At 34.3% G+C, this 14,193-nt stretch overlaps 1 protein-coding gene, 1 long non-coding RNA gene and 1 pseudogene across 2 annotated transcripts; 1 reads left to right on the forward strand and 2 right to left on the reverse strand.

Moving 5' to 3' along the window:
- The first annotated feature begins 3 nt into the window (after window positions 1–3).
- LOC114740481 (photosystem I reaction center subunit III, chloroplastic-like) lies at window positions 4–519 on the forward strand (annotated as a pseudogene).
- An 803-nt stretch (window positions 520–1,322) lies between these two features.
- LOC114740484 (LOB domain-containing protein 4-like) lies at window positions 1,323–3,292 on the reverse strand. Its single transcript, XM_028928639.1, has 2 exons — window positions 3,059–3,292; window positions 1,323–1,829 (listed from the first exon to the last, which is right to left on the reverse strand). The coding sequence occupies exons 1-2, from the start codon at window positions 3,233–3,235 to the stop codon at window positions 1,518–1,520; spliced, it is 489 nt and encodes a 162-aa protein (XP_028784472.1). The 5' UTR covers window positions 3,236–3,292; the 3' UTR covers window positions 1,323–1,517.
- Window positions 3,293–12,438: 9,146 nt separating this feature from the next.
- Window positions 12,439–12,892, reverse strand: LOC114740477 (uncharacterized). The gene is made up of 2 exons (XR_003739690.1): window positions 12,809–12,892; window positions 12,439–12,735 (listed from the first exon to the last, which is right to left on the reverse strand). It is a non-coding gene; the product is annotated as an uncharacterized LOC114740477 (long non-coding RNA).
- Window positions 12,893–14,193: the final 1,301 nt, after the last annotated feature.

Here is a 14,193-nt window from a genome sequence, read left to right on the forward strand (position 1 = left end):
ATCGAGAAGACCAAGCGGAGGTTCGACAACTACGGGAAGCAGGTCTTCTGTGCGGCTCGGACGGGCTGCCCCCCTGATCGTGAACGGAGACCAGAGGCACTGGGCGAGTTCATTACGCCCGGGATTTTGTTCCTGTACCGCGGGTGGATCGGGTGGGTTGGTCGGAGCTACCTGATTGCAATCCGGGACGACAAGAAACCGACCCAGAAGGAGATCATCATCGACGTGCCTCTCGCTACCAGGTTGGTGTTCAGAGGATTCAGTTGGCCCGTCGCTGCCTACAGAGAGTTCTTGAACGGTGAGCTTGTCGCCAAGGACGTGTAGGCGTAATAATTTAATGAAGCTGCGTGTAATCTGATTTTTCTCTCCTTTTCCTTTTTTTTTCCTTTTAAATTTCTGTGGAAATTACTATGAAAAATTAGATTGATGGTGTCTGTCACATCTCCGTGCTTCATTTGATTTGTATATTCTCTTGGAATGCCTGTGAATTAGAGCGAAACTGAAGCTGATCTTAAATCATGCATGGTTTATTGCCCTAAAAGAAGGGAGGCCCCATGGCATCATTACATTGCTTTAAGAAATTTAAAGAATATACTGCCTACCAATCAAAACTAGTATGTAAAACCCACATGAGTCCAAAAAAAAAAACCCACATTGTGCGCACTATGAACTTTTCTTATTCTTGTCCTTACGCATACATGCGCGATTCTTGTATCTGATTTTAATGTGAACTAGATGTGAGGACTGAGTATTGTGCCAAGTTTGAGAAGGAATTGTTGTCATTTATCGAGAAGGATGCATCTGTATTTTGCGAAAACAATCGGTGTCCAAGAATGAAGCGCTTTCATAAAAGTTTCACGGAGGCTGATACACGATAATCCCAAGCATTTGTCTCATCCACCTCAAAATGGCATATTTTTGCCTTTGATTAACTAGAATACACTGGTAACAAGGGCACACCAACCACAAAGGCGGATAGGGAGGGGGGGGGGAGACGAGAAAATCAAAAGATGATGGCAATAACCATTACAAGGAAGCAGCAGAATTTAACAAGAGTTGAACATGAGGCAAATGCTTGCTGCTTTGATCATGCAGATCATAACATTACTTGATAAACAACACTAAAATCCCATAAAAGCCCACAATCCCACTGTAAGGTTTACTTCTAAGTTCTAACCTTCATATCATGTTTAAGTCTTACATATATATATTTACACTATATATTAATCATAGACTAACCACGAACCCTTTTCCACCTTTCCAAATCAAATAAATTGAGCGGGCGAACACTTCCGCCACGGCTATTTCCTCATCATCTGTTGTAATCACCGCCACTAAAATGCTAGCAAAGACTTGATTTAAATCATTTATACTTTCTAAAGAAATTGATTGTTTCAATTTCAGTAAAAGAGAAAAACACAATATGTGAGATCAAACACATCATCCATATTGTGTCTCTATCTATCTCTGAAGATGAGGGGAATCAACTTCTCTGATAAAGGAAAAAGGGGACGAAACTAGCAGGGCCACATTGAATCAGAATATGTGGATTGGTCCATCACAAAGTCAATGTCAAAAACGGGCTTTGAAGGTGGGGGCGAATCACTGCTAGTTGGGCTGAGCCCATGGTTGGAAAGGGAAGCAGACTGGCTAACCCTAAGATGGACCACCTCAGCCTGGGCTAAGGCCAATTGGGTCTGAAGCACATCAATCTGCTGCTGAAGAGAAGAGATGGCCCCAACACACCCATACACTGGATCTCTCACTCTTGCATTTGCCTCATACACCATACTGCTCACTGCATCCCCTCTTTGATGCACTGGTAGCTCCTGTAATGGAAACAGAAATGGCTGTTATTCATATAGGACTAGGACTATATGAATTTGACAGGATAACCAATCTTCACGTGATACCCAATGTCACATGAAGAAAAAGAGAAGCAATTATTCAAAGAGAACAGAAGAAAGTGAGTTAACAGGGAGAATGAAAAGGAAAGGAAGCGGAAGGAGAATGGACTACTTTCTTACTTTAGACAAAAGGCATAAGTGTATAGGTTGTTATATTTGATGGATGGAATCGTCTAAAGCTTTTCAGTAAACTTGCACAGCAAATTCCGATATGAACTGAAACAACCTTAGGGCTGAAATTGTTTACCACAGGACATTTTCTCAGGTAACCCTTGACATAGAAGAAAAGGCTGAAAACACATTTATTAGTTATATGGTGCGTTCACACTTCACATCACACCTCTCCCTATCTATTTTGCTTTCATTTATATCTCTTTTTTTTTTTTTTTTGCCCAAAGTATCCTTCCACCTAAGCGTCATAGCGAGGACCACTCTGAACAGTGTTTTTTCCATACACACCGTCCCAAAGATCAAACTCAGAACAGTCTCTTCTACTTAGACTAACACTTGTTGGTTTTCATTTATATCTTTTATTACCTCATCTTTTCTCTAGGCCCGCCATAGCCGTCCAATATACAAAACCTAGCCAGCATCAAATTTTTATTTGCTGGAGCATCATTTTGCTTCTTGATTGTGTCCCTCAAATCAAAAGGACAAGAACATTTTTTAGATTTGGATTATCAAATTCTTCACTATGCAACGCCGTTTGTGTTTTTTTTCACACCCAAGAAAAAGACAATAGTCTAATATATGGGCTGGAAACAGCCCAGCAATAGTTCTAGTATATTCCTAACCAGTAGTTACTCTGTTTACCTCTCACTCGCGCAACTAATTCCACACCTTCAATTATTGATTTTAAAAATTAAGTATGCAGTGAACTAAATCAAATGAACTGTTTATGGTAAAGAAAAATAACTTGAATGAGCAAGAGCAAAAAGTCAGTGATGAATCCTTCGAAATTTCCACAGGTACCATAGAACTGTCAATGATTTGATGCCTCAGGTAGAATTAATTTTAGGGCACCATAGAGCAGAACATTTTACTGCAGAAACAGAGCTCCAATGTGTGGAAATCAATTACCACTACCAACCAGTGTGTCTCGCGAAAGATATAAGTGCAAGAAAACAGAAAAAAGGAGGAGATGAAGAAACCTGAAGCATTTTGTTGACATTACTGGCTCCAAAGACTTTGTGAACATTAGCGAACTTGTGGGGCTCATCGGCGGGGAAATAAGGAGCGAAGACACAGTCGTTAGCACATCTTCTTCGAAGCAGCTTGCATGCCGCACACGGCGACGCGGCACCCTGCTTCCTTCCTCCATCTTTCATTTCTTCAATCGCTTGATTGGGTGTTTACCTGCACATCAACATGAAGACGACGCCAAAGAAGACGGGGCAAACGCATAGAAATTGGACGGAACGCAGAAGGGATTATATAGACAGGGGATGATGCAGGGTGGAAATTACATCTAAATACCCAAAAGGCCGAAATGTCTAGACATGTAATAAAAACTATATCTATAAATTTATTGAAATTGATATATTGTTTGGGAAAATTGCAAATAATACCCCAAATATATAAAATTATGATTTGGGATTCTAAATTTGAAAAATAACAAATAAGGACCCAGTTCTACTTTTTTAAATATAAAATGTAGGTGAAATACCTCTTATTCAAATGATAAGTTGATCATGAGAAATGACAAGTTTACTTTAGTCAATGATAATTTCAGTACACCAAATCACAACTTGACTGAGGATATGTCAAATGACGAGTTGACTATGGAAAATAACAAGTTTATTTTGGTGAATGATAAATTTTAATAGATTAAATCACAATTTAACTGAGGGGTATTTTAGATATTTTACCCACATTTCATATTTGCAAAAGTGAGACTGGGTCCTTATTTGCTATTTTTCAAATTTAGAATCCCAAATCATAATTTTACATATTCAAGGGTCTTTGTTTGTAATTTCTCCTATTGTTTTTAGAGATTTTTTTTTTGGAAAAAAGGGTGGTTGCACCGCATGGACATTCCTTGTGGGGGACCACTAAATTGTTTCCCATTTTTTGATGTTGGTGGATTCAAAAGTAGGCATATTTCTACCCCCATGATATGATATTGACGCCTTTGCGCGCCAAAATATTTTTCAACCCTCTACTCTTTTCTAGTTTTCTTTTCCTATATTTTAATAAACAAATGTATATATGCTCAAGTAATATAAAAAGTATAAGTTTAAATAACTTGAAGTATCTTTGAGCAGTTCTGGACTTGAAACTAATTTTTATCAGATCGAGAACGTTAAGACTAAAACCTTCCTAATAAGTGCATTTCTCGGATTTAAATTTGTATTTTTCTTTTTATAAGAGTGAGACCCCTTACCATATCAACTAATGTGCATAAGTTTTGAACTTGATTAAAATGCTTGAATATGGTTCAATTCAACAATGGAATATGTAACAGTAGAAGGTCATTCCAACAACAGCATTGTTAATTATGTTTGGCTGAAAGTCCTGAATTTAAACCCAATATTTGTGTGTTTGAGAAAAATGGATTGTAATAAAAAAAATTTGTCTATGTTCTTAATATAAGAACTAGTTGACTAATTTGAGTAGATTAAGAAAATAAGTTGAATTAGTTATTTATAATAAATATGTGTTATGATCTCTAAAAATATCCTTATTAATTATATATATTAGTTAGAATTACTATTTAATGAAACATTTAACATGTGTAACTAATATAGAGAATACTTTAAACAATAGATAAATATGAATGATATAAACATATAGTGAATTAGGATTTTATATTTAAAATAAAATTTAATGTGAAACTAGTTTTATGTTAAAAATTGAAAGTGATGTTTAATATTGATACAATAATAATTAAAAAAAATGGAAATATAACAAGTTTGTGGTGTGAAACGTGGAGTACACGCTAGGAATAAGAAGGCACGAATTCTAACAACAGCTAACCTTTTCCCAATTAAAGCAGTAAAAAGGAATTAAAAATTCATAATTATATCATTCTTTCTTTCTTCTTCTTCTTTTTATTTTTTTGGTTTTTCACATCCTTGAAAAAAATCCAAGATATGCCTTTTTTTCCTTTTGAATTAGAAAAATAGATATTAACCACAAGATGTTACATGCAGAACTAAACGCGCAACCTCCCTCAAGTTTTTATGCAACTAGACTAGAAGGCCAAAACTAAAATTCCAAGTTATGATTCATTATGATAAGAGGATATATATATATATATCTCTCTCTCTCTCTCGCACACAGACACATATATATCAAAATATTAATGGTAAATCTATAACAATATTTCTTTCTATCTTCTCAAGATTACTGAATTATGATAAACTAGGTAGGCTCTATGTATTCAATAGAATAAAAAACAGAATCCAAAATTTAACCAGGAAGCTTATTACTTTCAATGAACAGTCAGCTTTTCGTTGTATGAATGAGTTGAGGATTGATCATGCTTTGTCGTGTTTATATAGGATTCCTCATCACTTGCATGTGCTTCCTTGACTTACCACGCAGGATTTCTTGACTATATACGCACACACACATCCTTGAAATCTCCAATAATCAATCCCTTATGCCTCTCCTGAATCATTATTCTTAACTCCTTCATGTGCTTTGAAAATTGCTTCCTCCAATTGTGAATTGTGAGGGATAATGGAAAATTCAAATATATCCCTATTTGTGCACGTGATCTCTATCCTTTTTTGTCTCTCTTCCTCCTTGTACTTGTATGTGTTTCACCAAAAATGAAAAGTTACAGTAGATACATTTAAAATTTATAAATTTATTATGAGACAATCAGTGTAACAATAAAAGTTTGCAATATTTCAAATAATAGCAATTTACTTAAAATCTTATCAAATATTAAAGTAAGACCGTGCTCATCTGTGTGGAGTTGATGGAGTGAATATTTGAAGCCAAAGATATTTACAACCTGTTTGAAATATCTTATAAACGGTTTTTAATTACTATTTATGAAATATTCATTCAGGTATGGATATTATATTGATTTACATGAAACGTGTTTATAAGTGATTTCAAATATAATATGTCTTATGTTTTAGTCAACTAGATGGGATCTTTATTAATTGCCAAGATGGGGCCTTGGAACTGGTAGTTAGGGGCATGCATGCACAACACGCACATACAAAGGACAAACCCTAATAATTATTTTCTATATTATTAATATTTCTTGGGATGTCTCCAAATAAATAAATGAGAAAGGGTATTAAGTAGTGGTGGATAAAGATATACACCGTTGTGTGAAAAAGGGTAGCCCTATGGTTGACTATTAATCCTTCAATGTAAATAAATATATTTGATCCGTACGTCTTTCAGTTTATTGAGCAAAGGAAAAATAATTTAACGGAGAATTACTGATAGGGATTTAGATTTTAGTTCAATGAGAACACAAAGGTCAAACTAGCAGTGCGGTTTTCGAAGAGGGAGAGAATTCACATTTTAATATTCCTTTTTATCTAAATATAAAACTCATTTATGATGTAAATTATACTACAAAATAGATTTTATATTACAATATAAATTACACTATACACTAAAATAAGTATTATATTTAGAATAGGAGGATAATTAAAAATATTGATCCTGCAGGCCCCCCCAAAAAAAAGCTTTAATTTGATCTTATCATAAATAAATTGTATATAGATGCTTCATGCGTCACGTTTATCCATACATATATTATTATATAATCGAGTGAGTTCTCAATATATGCTCATTTCAGGAGAAATTTTGAGAATATTTATATGTGGCATGTCTAGAAGATATTTAAAATGAGTAGGGATTTTTTTTTTCAAATAATATAATACTAACGTATATTTTCACACAACCACTAGTCGAAATACACACGTACATAAAATTGTTGAATTCTAGAATCACCATGAAATTAATACATTTATACTTAGGTTTTGGGAATGAATAAATTTCAATCAAGAATTATAATGCCACTCATCTTCCATAGTTTATAAGCATGTCTATCTTGTCATTTGAGAAGGAAATAGAGAATCTAACCCTGTTGTAATAGTTTATTTGTCTTTGTTAAGTTGTCATATCAAAGGAAAAAAATTAAAAGAATTAAAAAGTCAAAATTAATGTGAGCTTGAGAAAGTGTGGTGGGAGTTATAAATAGGTAAAGCATGTGCGATCCGACAAGGAGGAACATAGTCATGGGATTTAGGTTGGAGTAAGAAGACCAAATTAAAGCATCATAATGATTCATATGAGAGACTGTTATAGGTATGAATTAATGTCTCTATAGTAGACTAATTTAATATATTAAAAAAATAAGTTAAGTTAGTTATTTGTAATAAATATATATTATTTTTTTAAAAAATATCTTCGCTAATAAGTGTATTGGCCAGAGCTATTATTATTATAAGGACTAATTTGAAAAAATACATAAATATAGGAGATAAAATAGATTGGGATCTTATATTTATGACCAAAATAAAAGTTAAATGAGATCTTATATTAAAAATAGAGTAGTGTGTGTGTGTGTCACTTGTCAACCAACCTACCCATGAATTTAATCATGGCGTAGTGGTCATCCAATTCAACTAACACAATCACTTCAAACACTTTCTCTTCTATTTTGTGTGACCAAAACAGGATTTCTCTCTAGTAGTTGACTTGGCTGCCTCAATCATTCCCACTTATCCATACACAATGTCCATTCTTCTCATTATCAAATTTGAAGCTGAATTTCCTTTTGTTAAATGTCTTGGTTCATCAACTGAGGAGCACAATTAACATCCATGAGTATAATATAAGACCCCAATCTATTTTGTAAATAACTGCTTTAATGACAATGCAACCTTCTACGCTTAGAAAAAGCTTTACATTCAAACATGATGTTGATATATTTGTGTGTGTGCATGTTTAAATTGATTTTATTTTTTTAAAAAAAGTAAGGATAATCTAAGTGATAGGTTTTCATCCTCCAAGCAAGTAGTTAAAGGTTTGATTTCCAACTTTTACATATATATATATAAACTTAATTAGATTTTAAAAATAATTAAAGGATAGTACTACCTTCGGTCCTTAATATAAGATTCTGTTTGACTTTTATTTTAGGTTCTAAATATAAGACCCAAATCCACTTTGTCTCTCATATGTATGTATTTTTTTCCAAGATAGTCCTTCTAATAATTGTAATCTTAGCCAATATAGTTGATTAGTAAGGATATTTTAGGAAAAGCAATACCTATTTATTACAAATAACTAACTTAACTTCTTTGCTTAATTTCCTGAAATTAATCAACTGGGTTTTATAATTAGGACCGGAGGTAGTATAGTTAAAGAAAGATGAGTTGAAAGGAAATTCCTATAATTTTTCAGAAAGAAACTGGGCGCTATTATCAACAAAGATACTCCTAAATTTGGAAAAGATGCCGCTCTTGTGTTGGTAATCTACAATTAATTAGATTAAACTCTCATACAGTATATCTCAAAATATTGAACATAAATAAACAAGTTGGATGCTACATACGGACTCTAACTTCTTAGTTAGATTTGTCCTATTCAGTGTTGTTTGTCTCAAGAATCAGACTAATAACAAACCTGCCGTCTAAGACAATATGATTGGTTTAGTTTATGTTTTGGTCAAGAGTGAGGGAACATGTAGCAGTTTTTGGGTCAAAATGTGTATATAATGACAGTGGTTCGACCGTTGAGACAAGAAAAACGAGGAAGCAACTACTGATATTTCAAATCTGGAGACACAAAAACCATATCAAATTCAAAGCAAATGGACCCCACTTGAGAAGATACCAAAATTCTAGTTTATTCCTGAAAGGATTAAAAAAGAACTAATCAATTTGCATCATCACCAACGTAATACTTAATAGTAAGCATGAGCGAGGAAAAAAATAATTAAACCTATAATATTTTATTGAAAGTGGGTCATGATAGATAGGGTGACAAAGGGTCTTCCATGTAAAGAAAAAGCTCAACTATAAAAATACTGAACTCAGTTTTGGTGGTTTGATAAGGTCAAAAAATGTTGATACTACATATCCTGCACAGATCCTATTGTAGTGTGGACCTATTTTGAATCTCAAGATTACTTTACATAATTTGAGGTATGAGCTTAAAAATAAATAAAGTGATAAAGCCAACTTTTACCCCAAAAATATTTATTGGATTTGGTATTATTTCTAAAGTTTTACCATCCATGAAATTAAGCATTAAAAGCAAAAAAAAAAAAAAAAAAAAAAATGATTGATTGATTGGTTCCTGGTTGAGACAGACCGTGTTTTGATGAGATGATTGGGTTAAAAATATAATCATAATCTAATGTTAACATCATTGATTGTGATTGCCTTGATGCTTAAGCGAATTTTTTGGGTCCAGTCTCTATTATCCACAAAGTAAAAGCAATAGTCACTTAAGGCATTCACAATAATTTTCCTTCAATCCTAATTAACAACGCTTCAGGCCTGAGGGGAAAACTAATTAACAATACTTACAATCGTAATCTTTGGTAATTTTTATGATGCCATCTCCGGATTCTCTCATACGGGCTTGATCTACTTCTCCACGCGCCATCTTTCCCAGTCTGCTTAGTTTTCTTTCATCATCATAAGATAAGTTTGTGATTTTAATGCAAGTCCACGTCCATTATGTCAACAGTCAACATTTTTTCACTGTGGCATTTCCAACCTTCTCCCAATTACATAAAATTTTTCTGGAAAAATAACATAACATTGATACTGTAGTTCTACAGTACCGTCACAAAAATTATATACTCAGGCCCTGTTCATGCTTATGCTGTTTTTTTTTCCGAGTATAGGTGCATGGGTAGTTGTAAGCGCCATTTTTTATTTACTTTCCATTCTTTTTGCCCTTTTAAAGTTTTGTGTATCAACTCTCACACACACAAATTAATAAAGTAAATATGTATTTAATGTATGAAAAGTCGTAGCAAAGCAAAATTAAAAAACCCTGGGTATGGTGAGAGGGGCAATTTGGAGCATCTTTAATCATGATTTTGCCCCTAATCATACTTTTTTCAAGTACACTTTAATATTGTGCTCTTTATTTAGAGAGGTTACACGGCATGAATGGTACACATTGATATTGGCATGATGGCTTTGACTTGTGAGAAATCTCTATTGCCCAGTGGTCCCTTTCTCTCAAAAGAAATTCAGGCTATCCCTTCAATATTAGGCAGGCCCCTCTTGTCTCCTAGTCTTTTAACCTCTTGAAGCAAAGTGCACTAGATTGTTCCCAAAGATTCCCATACTAACAATGAAAATTTTTGAGTAGACACCAATATAGACCAAATTAATCATGAATACACATATAAATACATTATCAAGTAAGCTTTACTAAAGGGGAGAAAAACTTGTATGCCCATCCACAATTGATTTGATTAGTGAACTTCTTTTTAATTAAGAAGTTTGGTATTAAAGTCAAGGATTCAAATCTTCGAAATACAAAAGAAAGACAAATACTTTTAAGTAATGATAATATTGTAGAAATTATATATCTCCTTTTTTGCATAATAGAAAAAGAAAGATTTCCCTTCCCTTGTATCCAAACGCAACCTAAGAGAAGACAAGAAAAGCAGAAGGGATTCATAATAAAGGGGACAATGTAAGTGCTGAAGGACACTAGATTTCTCCGCACAACAAAAGAAGACAAATTTGTGGAGGTTCAAAAAGTGATACAAAGTGACATGCACACTATGTTATTATAATGAATGTGGGCCCTTGTGACCCCTTATTGCCACTCCATATAACAAACAAACAAACAAAGCATGGCCAACAGGCAACAAAGTGAATCCTGTTTGTCGCCCAAAGAGAGAGTGCATATATGACTTAACATATCCTCAAGAAATGACAATTCATGCAAACTGCTTTATCCATGGCCTCAATATCTTGTCCCACAAGAATCCCATGAGGTCCATTAACCCGAATGTGGGATTTTAGTTATTAAAATTATCCAGCAAAAGATAATGGAACACATTTTCATGCCACTATATGTCCACTTAAAAGCTCTCTCCACGAGAGACAAGCAATGAGCACTGAGCAGCACAAGCCCAGAAGTGGCTCTCAGGTTGAGAAGAGTATATTGAATATGGAAAATGGAAAGTCCTCCACTTCAGATGGAGAAACAAAAGTAAATCACAAACATCAACTAGGAACTAAACTCTGCAATTGCAATTAGGAATCATTCAACTACCCATCTTAACAGAGAAGAGGGCATGTAGCCTGTAGGAATACAAGTTACTGAACATGTTGAAAAATCGTGATCTATTCCTCAACATATGTGAAACCCCAAGGAAAATTTGAAAAAAGAAAAATTTAAAAGAATCATCCTTTTCAGCACAAGCATTCAAAGATCTATTAAATTGGTTCTGATGGGAGTTCTCTTTTCCTAGTCTTCCTGTGATTGTTCCATTAAAGATCCTTTTTAGCACAAGCCGTTGAAGATCTTCTAGCAGTATCTTCTGCTATTTGCCACTTCCTTACCTCCTCTCCCCTCCAACCAAACAAGATGCAGAAATACACTAACAGGCAGTAACAATAAATAAATTTGATTCTGAAAGCACAGACTAGATACACGCATCTTTATGATCCAAGTAACGTCTTGCAACAAAGCAAATATGTAAGATCAACTGACCAATGCAAGTGCATGTAAGAATACGTTCCCCAAATGAAATTACTAAACTTCGCAAGAGTCATTTTCTTCCATGCCAGTGTCTTATAAGCAACAGATGATCGTAAAAATGCAATTGCACGGTAAAGCCACCTTAGGCAACGTTTGGTACATTGGAAAATGTTTTCTAGAAAGGAAATGGGAAATGCACCTAGAAAGGAAAAGGGATAGATGTATTTCTCATTTCCTTTCTAGAAAACACTTTTCTACATAACATCGCATTAAGGGATGCAATCTATTTTCCCACAAGCACACTGCGGTTCATTTCATCAAAAACAAGTTTATAAGCCATTACATTCCATCCATTTTACTGCAACTTGCAAACAATGGTAAAGGAGGTTCTCCCTTCCCTCATTAATACACCCAATCAATGGAATGGCACATACTTGCTATTCTATTCCTTCATAAACCCAAGAGAATTATGCATCCAGAAACTGGAACGTCCTTTGATTCTATATAACAAGTATCTCAATCATTTAACTAAGATGTCTTTCTCAGATATATGTTCCGACGCAGACATAATGGAAATGACCTGCACAACCAATCATTCTTAGAATAATATTACAGATATGGACAGGATTGTGGAGGCCAATTCTTCATGTAAAAGATAGGTCTGCAATCTGAAACATCAGATATCTAGAGAAAAATCTATATATTTTTGTACCTTTGAAACAGAGACAAATTTGTTAAATTAAAATGTGTCAAGCAACTATGCTACGTTTATTATTTTTAATGGGAGTAAAATACAGATGGGTTTTGGTACAATATGAAATGATATCTAACAGTAAGTTTGCATTCCTATCAAACACTAACACAATCAACAGTAATCCAAAGAAACTAAATGACATTAACAGATGGCCCACATTGGCAACTCACTACATGCAACCTTTTGAACAAATTCACCTCATAGTGAATAATATTCTATGAAAGATAAAAGACCACCACTCCATTTTAGGTCCAGTACCAAAAGAATAATATCCATTACAACTGACACTTCAGGAATGAACTCAAATAGAAAAAGGAGAGAAAGATTTGAAAACACTATTCTGAGAAGTAAATCAGTTGGCTCATTGAATGTGCTTAGGGATTTCACCTTTTCTTAAAAGGGAAAGAGAGTATTCTGCAGCATCAATGAGGTCAACAATGTTGTGCACTGACCGTTCCTCAGAACCCAGCAAAAAAATGGCACGTACCTCTGCCTTCTTAGCCATTCTTGCAGCTAAATTAAGTGGTAACTTTGGAGAGTTAAGGCTTCTCAGTATTTGGCGATACAATGAGAGAACCTTTCCTCTATTTCGGGCCAAATCCTCTGCTGTAGCCCATATCAAGCCCTTTGCCATCTTGCAGGACTGCAACCATAAATGAAAAGGAAACCAAAAGGGCGATGGGTCAGCAGCAGCAGCAGCAGCAGTGGTGGTAGTAGTTAGTAGTAGTAGTAGTAGTAGTAGTACTAGTACTAGCACTAACAATAACAATAATTCCAAATGCAGGGCCAGGAAGCGCAGAAACACAGACACTTCAACAAAAGAAAAATGCTTCACCATTTTTTCCTTCAAGAAGTGCTTCTCCGGGTGGGGGAATAACAAGGAAAGAAACTTTGTTGTGTTAGAAAAAATTGCATCTACTCATTTCAATTGGAAATGTTTCCTATGAAAAATGCAATCGTGAGGGCAGTTCAATAGGAAAAAAATAAAAGAGAGTGATGCTACCAAATATCAAAAGACGCCTACGGGCTGTAAAATTAGATAGCGGCAAATCAAGGTTGATCTCACAGAAAACTTAGTTAATCAGTAATTAGGCAATAAAAATTCTTTTTTCGTTTAAGTTGAGAAAATCAAGATTGAATTTGAATTAAGTAAAATAAACTTGAAATTAAACAAGTGAGAGTTACCAATTAAGAATTGCAAAAGACAAAAAGAACAACCTAGAGCCACTAATCCATTGTTGATCCTTAGATTTTATCCCCACTAGATTAATTATACTTAATTAGTTAATCTAGAGTATTAGTAGTTAAAAGTGCTTGTTGGTCCACTTATAACTCTACCTCAAGTAATTATGTAATCTCTCACACAATTATATAAGGCGTAATTTAATCCAATTTCACTCAAATTTGATTATGCGGAGCCTCTAGGAAGATGTCTATCCTAGGTACAAATTAGATCAAATCCAATTCCATATTACTTAATCCCACGGTCTATCTAAGATTCCCTTCGTCAAGGTCAATCCTAAACTCCCAAAACAAACTCAATGGTGGCCAAGCACTGAGCAGGTTAAAATTAAATACAAGATTGAGTAAACTAGAGTAAAGATTAAGCATAACCAAACAATGGGAATAATCTCTAAATTACAAACAACTTCGTAGTATCTAGGTTGCAAAATGAAATTAGCTACACATGACTAGTCAATTCAAATTCAGCAACAGTAATTCCGAAACAGGATGACATAATGGAATGGAAGAAGAATGTTAACAGTGGAATGAAAAATCTGAATACTGGAATGATGAAAGCGGAATGATTGTAAACCGGATAAGAACCCAAGTCTCCAGCAACTGTAGCTCCGTTCCAGCTCGACAATGCTT

The sequence above is a fragment of the Neltuma alba genome, unplaced genomic scaffold (assembly GCF_004799145.2).
Source record: "Neltuma alba isolate B1F8T4 unplaced genomic scaffold, ASM479914v2 tig00003160_pilon, whole genome shotgun sequence".
Lineage (NCBI taxonomy): Eukaryota > Viridiplantae > Streptophyta > Magnoliopsida > Fabales > Fabaceae > Neltuma > Neltuma alba.